Source organism: Xyrauchen texanus, chromosome 36 (assembly GCF_025860055.1).
Source record: "Xyrauchen texanus isolate HMW12.3.18 chromosome 36, RBS_HiC_50CHRs, whole genome shotgun sequence".
In the NCBI taxonomy this organism is placed as follows: Eukaryota; Metazoa; Chordata; class Actinopteri; order Cypriniformes; family Catostomidae; genus Xyrauchen; species Xyrauchen texanus.
The window spans coordinates 32895306-32906314 of record NC_068311.1 but is presented as its reverse complement, the minus strand read 5'-3'; the positions used below and the strand labels follow the sequence as shown (position 1 = coordinate 32906314).

The following is an 11009-nucleotide window of genomic DNA, read 5'->3' as shown; positions in this document are numbered from 1 at the left end:
GCCAGTGCAGCGCTGACCACACCAACAGAGAGACACACCATCTCCGGCCAGTGCAGCGCTGACCACACCAACAGAGAGACACACACCATCTCCGGCCAGTGCAGCGCTGACCACACCAACAGAGAGACACACACCATCTCCGGCCAGTGCAGCGCTGACCACACCAACAGAGAGACACACACCATCTCCGGCCAGTGCAGCGCTGACCACACCAACAGAGAGACACACACCATCTCCGGCCAGTGCAGCGCTGACCACACCAGCAGCGAGAGACACACCATCTCCGGCCAGTGCAGCGCTGACCACACCAACAGAGAGAGACACACCATCTCCGGCCAGTGCAGCGCTGACCACACCAGCAGCGAGAGACACACCATCTCCGGCCAGTGCAGCGCTGACCACACCAGAAGAGAGAGACACACCATCTCCGGCCAGTGCAGCGCTGACCACACCAACAGAGAGAGACACACCATCTCCGGCCAGTGCAGCGCTGACCACACCAACAGAGAGAGACACACCATCTCCGGCCAGTGCAGCGCTGACCACACCAACAGAGAGAGACACACCATCTCCGGCCAGTGCAGTGCTGAAAACACCAACAGAGAGAGACACACCATCTCCGGCCAGTGCAGCGCTGACCACACCAGCAGCGAGAGACACACCATCTCCGGCCAGTGCAGCGCTGACCACACCAGCAGCGAGAGACACACCATCTCCGGCCAGTGAAGTGCTGAAAACACCAGAAATCTCCTCAGAAAGGGTTTGTGTGCTGCCTGTGATCAAAAAAAGATGCCCAGTTTGTAATATCCTCATAAATAAAATTTAAAATAAAAAAAAAAACTAATTGACCGCAAACACACAGAACAGCCAATAAAGGACATCAATGCCACATTCCATCTTACATCGACAGGACAAATGGCTTATTTATTGTCCTTAAAGTTACCAAGGGTCACAGTGTTCCTCTTCATATTCAGCTCAAGACATGGGGAGAACACCATAAGGTCATCTGTGAAACACATTAAGGTCAGGTCAACATGGAAGATGCACAGAGGAGTGGCTTGATAGCTCCTCCTTCTCATTTGCATTTAAAGGGGACGTAACAAATTTGCCAAAAGGAGCCAATTTCAGCCTCAAATGTAGGCTTGCCATTTTCTTCTGGAACATTTAAAGAAATAATTGCATTTCCAAACTATTTTCTCAAAGAAATTAAAATATTGCCAATTACTAGAGTTGTTTATTCTGCATGCTAAGCAAATCCATTTATTGATTATCATTCAAATCTCAGCACATTTTTTGTTTTACTGAGGAAATGAAAAGCAATTGTTTGAATATATTAATTCCAAACATTGTTCCTGGAATACAATATAAATAATATTTTCTCTAATAAACAAGCCTATTAAACAAAATGCTTGTACTATTGAGCTGTTCAGCTGTGACCTCAATTTGTAGGCGAACACGGAAGTCTAATTCTCCCCGGGTTCCCTTTGGATTTCCCTATTGGGTTTTTATAATTTTGATCTTATGAGTAAAATAAGGTCTGTGGTAAACATTACGATACGTGGACGTTTTGTTCTAGAACATAAATTACACACAGTCATACCACAAATGTGAATTTTGAAGCTGTATTGAATTAAAACGTTTTTTAAAAAAACACAAACCAACTTCAAAATTAACGTTTGTGGTCTGACTTTGTGTAATTTATGTTCAAAGAGGAGAATTTTCATTTCGACTCATCGTTCGACCAATCAACCCGCGTTTGAAATATCGCTCGTGCCTTTTGTCCTTCTCTTGCCAAAGTGGATATTTGGGAAAGCAGACTGGGATCAATTCAAGAGGATGAGTGAAGAAATAATGACTAGGATTGAAACAGCAGGAAGTATAGAGGAGATAAGTAACCAAGTTACGTCAGCAATCATAATGGCAGCGGTAGAAGCTATTCCTAAGGGGAAAAACAGAGGTAATCGGAAATTGGTGCCTTGGTAGAATGAAGAGTGTCAAAAGGCAGTGAGGAAAAGAAATAAAGCGTTTAAACTAGTAAAGAGGGATCACAATATGCAGTCATTAATTCAGTATAAAAAGCGCAGGCAGAAGTGAGAAGAACTATTCGGCAGGCAAAGAGGGTAAGTTGGAGTAAATTTTGTGATGAAATTGGAAGGGCAACACCGATTGGGTAAGGTATGGTCTATGATAAAGAGGATGGGTGGAGATAGGAGACAGTGGGAGTACCCAGTATTGACATTAGAGGAGGAGATAGGTGTCACCAATCTGGAAAAGGCAGAAATAATGGCAAAGTCGTTTACAAAGATACACAGTTCAGAAAATTTATAAGAAGAAGAGAGAAGGAGAAGGTCAGTAACTTTAAATCAAAATATGCATGCGTTAAATAGGAAGGAAGAGACTGGTAGTGTCATTGATGAGCCTTTTTCTCTGGTGGAATTGGTTAGAGCGATTAAAAGAGCAAAGCCTACTTCTCCAGGAAAGGATCAGGTGTGTTATGTAATGTTAAAACATCTTGGTGAAAGATCACTATTTAAGTTACTGGAACTTTTTAACAAGATATGGAAGGAGGAAAACTGCCAGTTGCATGGAAAGAAGCAGTAGTGATTCCAATTAGGAAACCTGGCAAAGATCCAAGTAAACCCATAAGTTATAGACCAATTGCCTTAACATCTAACTTGTGTAAGATAATGGAGAGGATGATAACAGAGAGATTGTCGTATGAAATGGAGAAAAGAGGATTACTGGTAAGTTATCAGAGTGGTTTTAGGAAGGGAAGGAACACAATGGATTCAGTAGTGAGATTAGAGACTGAAATAAGAAGGGCACAAGCAATTAAAGAGACTGTAGTTGCAGTATTCTTTGATATTGAAAAGGCTTATGATATGTTGTGGAAGGAGGGGCTATTAATCAAGTTAGATAAAATAGGTATAGGTGGGAATTTGTTTAACTGGATAAAAGATTTTCTGTTTGGTAGGAAAATTCAAGTGAGAATAGGGGCAGAAGTGTCAAGTCAATATGAGGTTGGGAATGGGACTCCTCAAGGAAGTGTGATAAGTCCTTTGTTATTTATTATAATGATAAATGATGTCTTTGCAAATGTTTCAGAAGACATTGGAACATCATTGTTTGCAGATGATGGGGCTATGTGGAAAAGAGGAAGGAATATAGAGTACACAATTAGGAAGGTACAGAAAGCAATTGATAAAGTGGTAGAATGGGCTTATGACTGGGGATTTAGGTTCTCAATAGAAAAGACTCAGACAGTCTTTTTTACCAGGAAAAGAATTCAGGAAGAAGTTAAGCTAATGATGTATGGGAGAGAGTTGGAGAGGGTAAGTTCCATTAAGTTTTTGGGAGTGATTTTAGATGCAAGGTTGACGTTTGCAGAACATATAAAGAAAATGGAAGACAAGTGCAAAAAAGTAATTAATGTGATGAGATGTTTGACAGGAAGAGAGTGGGGAGCCAGTCGGTCATCGCTTAAGAGTATATATGTGGCTCTGATAAGATCAGTGTTGGATTACGGTAGTATAGTGGTTGGGTCTGCAGCTAAGTCTCTTTTAATGAGGCTGGAGGTTATTCAGAATCAGGCTTTAAGAATTTGCTGTGGTGCTTTTAAAACGTCTTCAGTACCTGCCATACAAGTGGAAATGGGAGAACTGCCACTGGAATTAAGAAGGAATCAATTGATGGCAAATTACTGGGCTGGATTGCAGGGCCATAATGACTCGCATCCCACGAAAGCAGTATTGCAGGATTGCTGGGAAAATGGAAGAAAGTTAAAGGAAAACTTTGGTCGGATTGGAAATAATGTAGCAAAAGAGTTAGAAGTATTTAATCTTAGAATAAGCCCTATGGTAGTTTTTCCAGAGATTGCCCCTTGGAAGATGACATGGCCTGAAGTAGACTGGTATGTGCTTGAGGAAAAAAGGAAGGGAAAGGAAGAAGTTAATCTGAAAAGTATATTTAATATCAGAGTAGGTGGAAACTATAATGAATTTATGCAGATTTATCACGGATGGTGCAAAAAAACCAGAGACGGAAGAAACAGGGTTTGGGGTGGCAATTCCAGGGAAAGAAGTAGAAATGAGTATAAAAACATCTAATAATTTAGGGGTATATTCTGTAGAGATGTTGGCAATTTTAAGTGCTTTGCAATGGGTGGAAAAGGTAAGACAGGAAAAGGTTTTAATATGCTCTGATTCTTTATCAGTCTTGGCAAGTTTAAGGTCATTCCATTCAAAAGCTCGGCAAGATATCCTGTATGAAGTACTTCAATTAAACACAAGATTAAGTCATATGGGATGTCAGGTTAAATTTATGTGGGTTCCAGCACATGTTGGTATTACAGGTAATGAGATGGCAGATAGGCTGGCTAAAAGGGCGCTAACAAAAGGGAATGTAGAAATGCAGGTTAATATTAGTAAAGCAGAGGTTAAAAGCATAATTTGGGAAAAAATAAATAAAAGGTGGCAAGAGAGGTGGGATAGAGAGAAGAAAGGGAGGCACTTATACCAAATTCAGAGAAATGTAAAAGAGGATAGGGTGGGAAGTGGGAATAGGAGAGAAGAGGCTGTGATGACGAGGTTAAGGTTGGGACACTGTTCGCTGAACAAAACACTAAAGATGATAGGGAAGCACCAGACAGGGTTGTGTGAGGGATGTCAAGAAGAGGAGACAGTGGAGCACATAATTATGAGGTGTAGGAGATATGAAATGCAGAGGCAGGTGATGAAGAATAAGTTGAGGCAGATTGGGGTGCAAGAGATTACATTAAAAGGGTTATTAAGAGCAGTAAATGGGACACAGAATAGAATATTGATGACTTTTTTAAGGGAGGCGGGAGTTTTCAATAGGATTTAATTGATAAATAAAGTTTGTTGTTTGTGTGAGTGTTTATTTGAAGGGAATTAAGGTTATGTAAGTGTAGGAAAGAGAATGGACAATGATGTTTTGTAGTTATAGTATCTGATCCACACTCCGGAGCAGAGGGGGCGGTAATGCACCAAAAAGCTGGATGCCAACCGCCGTTAAATTGGAAAGAAGAAGAAGTCCTTCGCTTGTCTCTGTAGTACAGGAAGCTGTTTCACAAGCAGCAGTCAGTGTGACATTCAGCTCGCGTGTGTGTAACATCAGAGGAAACTCACACACACATTGTCATGATGCGACTCATGAGATCAGCTTTATCTCTACATCTGCACAAACCAGCAAACATCACGTTAAAACAGGTGTGAGTGAGTGAGTGTAGTCTCCTGTCTCTCCGATATATTTCTGTTGTCTTTAATGTATAACGTCTCTTTGATGGCTCTCTGATTTCTCTGTGCCTCACTAATTCATCTCTGTGTATCTCGGTGATATCTGTCTGTGTGCCTCAATGTTTATTCTGTTATGTGTCTCCATGTGGTACCTATGGTGTCTCAATGATGTCTCTCTGGTGTACATGTGTGTCTCTCTTATGTCTCTGGTGTCTCAGGTGTTGATCAACAGCTGTCGGTCGTGTTCAAATGGAGTCACACCGAATGAGCAGATCCGGAACATCGGCATCTCCGCACACATTGACTCTGGGAAGACCACACTAACAGAGAGAGTGCTCTACTACACCGGACGAATCGCAGAGATGCATGAAGTGAGTTATCACTGGAGCGCTCTCAAAACGTAGTACGCTTCCTCCATAGACAGCATTCCCCGGCATCATAGGCGAGTTCAAACAGTCATTTAATTAGTTGAATAGATGTTTTTCCAAATAGTCAGTGTTAAAACGGACAACATTGTTTTTTGAATAATCAGATAGTTGTTGTTTGAGCAGTCAAGCTGCTTTAGGGGCACCATAGGTGTATTCCGAGTCAACAGATTTTTTTTGGACATCATATTCATGCCAACTAGGCAGCTCACTAGAGTTTGAGACACAGGGCCCTATTTTAATAGCACTACATCTTAAGTGCTGTGTGACATGCCATAAGTATATGTATGAAAATAGGGCTTTTTAGAGGTGCTTGTGTTTGTTGATCATGTATTGTTTTCCGGTCAGGTGAAAGGTAAGGATGGAGTGGGAGCGATCATGGACTCTATGGAGTTGGAAAGACAGCGAGGAATCACTATACAATCTGCTGCTACATACACCATTTGGAAACAACACAACATAAACATCATCGACACGCCAGGTAACACAACAATTCAAACATCGCCTCTTTCTTGATCGTGCCGCCATGACATTTTTAACACACAAATAGATGAAACATACAAAATGGCCATATTTATTCCGAAACGATAACCTGACAACTCTCACTGAAGTAAACATGTAATGTGAAGAGGTCATGTACAACACAGTTGTTGATCAACAGTCGGCAGTATGCAGTACACTAGTAACCAGTATGAATAAGTATCTTCAGAGAACACCTGTACTCATGTGCAGTATCTCATCAGGTCATGTGGACTTCACCATCGAGGTAGAGCGAGCTCTCCGTGTGCTGGACGGGGCGGTGCTCGTTCTGTGTGCAGTCGGAGGGGTTCAGTGTCAGACGATGACTGTGAATCGACAGATGAAGCGCTATGGTGTGCCCTTCCTCACCTTCATCAACAAACTGGACCGCATGGGTGCCAACCCCTACAGAGGCCTTCAGCAGCTCAGGCAAACTCAGAGAATAGAAACAACATTTCCAATTAAGCTTTAATGAGAGTTTAAATCCGTTTGTTTGAATAAAAATCAACGGCAGGGGCACGAAAGTGCCCAAAGTTGAAGAAAATCAATAGATATACATGTATTCAATATAAAAACATAGTCAGAAATGTTGCGATAAATGGCGTTTCATGCTTTATACATGTCATTTGAATTATTTGCATGTATTTACATCAAATGAAATCAAACTCCCTTTCACCACGTTTATTTTAGCTCAGTAACTCGTTGCTAAATGTATTTTTCCACTTCCTGTGAATTGATGTACTTTATGTACATGCACACTATGCCCTTTATGTTGAGCATATACACAACCAACGATGAGCAGTCTTAACAGATGCTTGGTCAGTGTAGAGTTGAGACTGAGAAGAGTGTTGTTATGAGCACATTTGACTTCATCTTTTGCATTCTCAATTTCTTGCAGGACTAAACTCAATCAAAACGCAGCGTTTGTGAATATCCCCATCGGACTGGAGGGAAACCTGCGAGGGATCGTTGATCTGATCGAGGAGCGCAGCATCTTATTTGAAGGACCTTTCGGGTAGAACATGTTCTTACAGTGCAATAATATGTGATTTACTCAGTAAATGTTCTTTAGAGTACTTCACAGGAACATTTCAAGGCTCGAGTTGTGCTCCTGATATTCTTTCTCGTGTTCCTGTGCAGTCAGAATATTTGTTTTGATGAGATCCCAGCGGAGATGCGTGCCGAGGCTGCAGACCGCAGACAGGAACTGGTGGAGTGTGTCGCTAACGCCGATGAAAGGCTTGGAGAGATGTTTCTAGAAGAGAAAGTACCAACTGTTGATGACCTCAAGGTTTTAATCAGAAGTCTTTTTACCTTATAAATGTTATGCAGTACACTGAAGCTCTACTAGAAAAACTAGTGAGCTGCCTCGCACGTGCCGTACCTGGCATTTCTATATTAGCTTAAAATACAATTAGGCCATCTGATTTTTAAAAATGACTAAAAGTAAACCTTTGAAGACAGACCTACCGTGAGCTCTGAGGTTGTTCATCGATGGCATATGCTTCTGTTGAAGCCATCAATCTACTTATTTCAACTTCCTTTTTTAAACAAATCTTCCCATTAAAAGATCTCTGCAGCTCAACCCACTCCCATGATGCACTGTGAATGATGCGGTCGAGTCTACGCTCTCAAACTGCTTATGGATTTGTATATATCTGAATATTTAGCTGTAAAATTGAAATATATTGTTTTAAATCAGCTGCTTTATACAGTATATTTCCATAGTTTTGATTACATCATTCGTAATTAGTCAGATCAAAGTTCTTGATGTTGTGATTCACATCAGAGTTGGTTGGTTCGGTTCATGGCTTACAACTCTTTTATGAAGGATTTGATGAAGTCCCTATTGAAGAAACAAGTAGGAGAACTACTCTGGGTTGTGTTCAATGGTCATAAGTGGCTGATTTTAAGAGCTTTACATTCTGTAGGCAGCAACTGCACACATCTCACAAATAGTGCGTGAGAGACTCGACTGATAACTGACTCCAATAGAGTTGTGTGTAGGTAGGCAGCTCACTATGTTTTGGGTCAGATTTAGAGACTCCCTTCACATGTGTGACAGTTGATGTGTTAGATTGAGGGTCTGTGGTTATGGTTAATTGTTCCGTGTGTGTGTGTGTTCAGGCTGCAGTGCGCAGGGCGACTATCCAGCGCTTGTTCTCTCCTGTACTGGTGGGCAGCGCTCTGAAGAATAAAGGCGTTCAGCCGCTGTTAGACGCTGTGCTTGACTACTTGCCAAACCCCACTGAAGTCAACAACTACGCCATACTGAACCAAGAGTGAGTACACAAGACGACAGGCCTTCTGAATGCTGTTGGAAAGTTGAGAATATCATTATGTCTTCCTAACGTTGACGTGATGGGTATTTTATGGGCCCTTGAGCAAAAAATTAATTGTCAAAATATGAATAACTACAGTCTTGACCAACACAAAATAGGTATAGTTTGAAAGCATGCTGGCATTGACCAAACTGAACAAGTCCTGTAAAACATTTTACACTGTACATGCAGTGTTATTGCAATCAGTTAAAACATCAAACTGATCAAATAATCATGTGTCATATGTTGCTGGAAAGCTCTCAAAGAGTAAAATACAACCAGCCTATTTGTTTGACTCAGACAAAAGTATAGCAAGTAACAGCTAAGTATAATTATGTTGGTGTTGCTTATATGCTGCGTTTTGGCTTATAACTTCACAAAAATGTAACGGAATAATTTATAATCACATAATTTCTTAGAGGAGGTGATTGTGTTTAAAACGAGCCTGCACACAATGTTATTTGGTGCTTAGATCATTAGATAGAAGCACATTGTTACATATGACCACCAGGAGATGGCGCCAAGTACATTACACAGACTCAATGATGACTCAAATGACACAGAATGAAACTCATTACTAAAATTATGTCTGCATGCAAGCCTTTGTTGTGTTTGCATGTGTAATTAGTTTGTATGTGCAATTCTTTTGTTTGGAGATGTTTTTGGACACTATGATAAATTATATTTGTAATGTTGTAACTTTTAATTGATTTGTCGTATCAACACAAACTTTTCTCAGATACAGATGACATGATTGGGAAGAAAACAAAAGCAGTTTTTCTGAGCCAACTTATTTACACCAGAGATATATAATGTCAAATAGGAAAATAAGAAATAAGTACATTTTTTGCTTAATTATTTTGTGGTTTTTCAGCAGTTTTTAGGTTGAGAGTCTCAGAATATATCATAATATATCATTAAAACATTTAAAACGTTTTCTTTACAATGAAACCAAACACTTGACCCTCCTTGTTTTTTGTTTGTCGAGTTATAAGCCTTTCATTTTGGGAATGCCACTGAAACAGGAAATCTTTAAAAACACCTTCAGAGCTTAAAGGGTTAAAATTATTTTAAAAACATGTTTTTAGACCCTTATGTTCTTTCTGTCTATCTGTTTTTAAACATGGTTACGTGTCCTGTGTGAACGCCCCCAATCCTCTTCAAACAGTGTTAAACGCTGCGGTTCTAGATTGAAAGTCAACGTATACAGATAGTCTCAACTCTATGAGAACTGAAGGGTAAATGTGTGTAACTGTCATGTCTGTAATGTCGCAGTGTAAAAAATGGTAATGTTGCTAAAAATAGGCTTAATTTCTATATGCAATATACTGTATCATTTCTTATTTTTTTCTTTTGATTTTGGAGTAAAATAGGACCATGACATTTGACAGGTTTTACAGCATAATATAAAGAATCAAGAAATGTTTGCATAAAGAAACTGACTCAAAAAGTATTTTTTATTGTGACAGTTGTTATTAAATCACACATTTTCATATTTCTCAAAGTACCTCCCAATATGCCATCATGATGTTTTGAAGAGTTTTCATGATCAATCGTTGCTGTCATCCATCCCCAGTCTGTAAAGCATTGGTCATTTTTAAACATGTGGGTAAATAAATGTGCTATTCAGGGAGAGCAGTGACGGCACGAAAATTCTCATGGATCCAACAAGAGACGCAACACAACCGTTTGTTGGTTTGGCCTTCAAACTTGAGGTGAGCTTTCAGATACGTTTATACATGCAAACACATGCATCTGAAAGAAGCGTGCCCATGTTTTTAAGAGTTGCGTAACTGTGTTTAATTTGTGTCTGCAGGCAGGTCGTTTTGGTCAGCTGACGTATGTGCGCGTGTATCAGGGCTGTCTGAAGAAAACGGAGTACATCTACAACACCCGCACGGGGAAGAGGGTCAGAGTTCAGAGACTCGTGCGTCTCCACGCCGACCAGATGGAGGTGAGAAGAATGAAAGAACCGTTTGCTTTATTTCAGGAGTGTAGAATTGAGCGCAGACTGTTCAAAGTTGAATAGGAAGGTTTTATCTTTATTAAATAACAATTTTCTATCAATGACGAGTCATTTGTTGTGTGTTTGAATGTGAATGTTGTTTGTGGGTTGCATCATGTTTTCGGTGTTCTTCAGGATGTAGAGGAGGTGTACCCAGGTGACATCTGTGCTCTGTTTGGCATTGACTGTGCCAGTGGAGATACATTCACTTCCCGCGCTAATGCCAACCTCTCTATGGTACGTGATGTTTCATCATATGTAAGAGTGAATGTGAGGGAATCTCATGAAACCGGTTATATTTAATCAATACAAATCAAATGTAAAATTATATTTTTCATATTTAAAAAATAAAATGAACCTACGTTTAGGACTATAAAGAGGATTATATTATATTATTATCTATATATTATATTATTACTATAAGGAGGCGATTATCTTTAAAATGAGCCCACGCACAACGTAATCGGTTGATGTTTGGCTAAAA

General features: G+C 40.1%; 1 protein-coding gene across 1 annotated transcript in view; it reads left to right on the top strand.

The window, feature by feature from the left end:
- The first annotated feature begins 5053 nt into the window (after positions 1-5053).
- The window catches only part of gfm1 (G elongation factor, mitochondrial 1), a 30631-nt gene continuing 24675 nt past the window's right edge, over positions 5054-11009 (top strand). Inside the window, exons 1-10 of the mRNA XM_052107443.1 lie at positions 5054-5228; positions 5474-5626; positions 6029-6161; positions 6424-6628; positions 7098-7214; positions 7340-7490; positions 8327-8481; positions 10151-10235; positions 10337-10474; positions 10661-10762. Coding sequence (XP_051963403.1) covers positions 5160-5228; positions 5474-5626; positions 6029-6161; positions 6424-6628; positions 7098-7214; positions 7340-7490; positions 8327-8481; positions 10151-10235; positions 10337-10474; positions 10661-10762 — 1308 coding nt within the window. The 5' untranslated portion in view covers positions 5054-5159. The remainder of the gene's footprint in view (positions 5229-5473; positions 5627-6028; positions 6162-6423; positions 6629-7097; positions 7215-7339; positions 7491-8326; positions 8482-10150; positions 10236-10336; positions 10475-10660; positions 10763-11009) is intronic.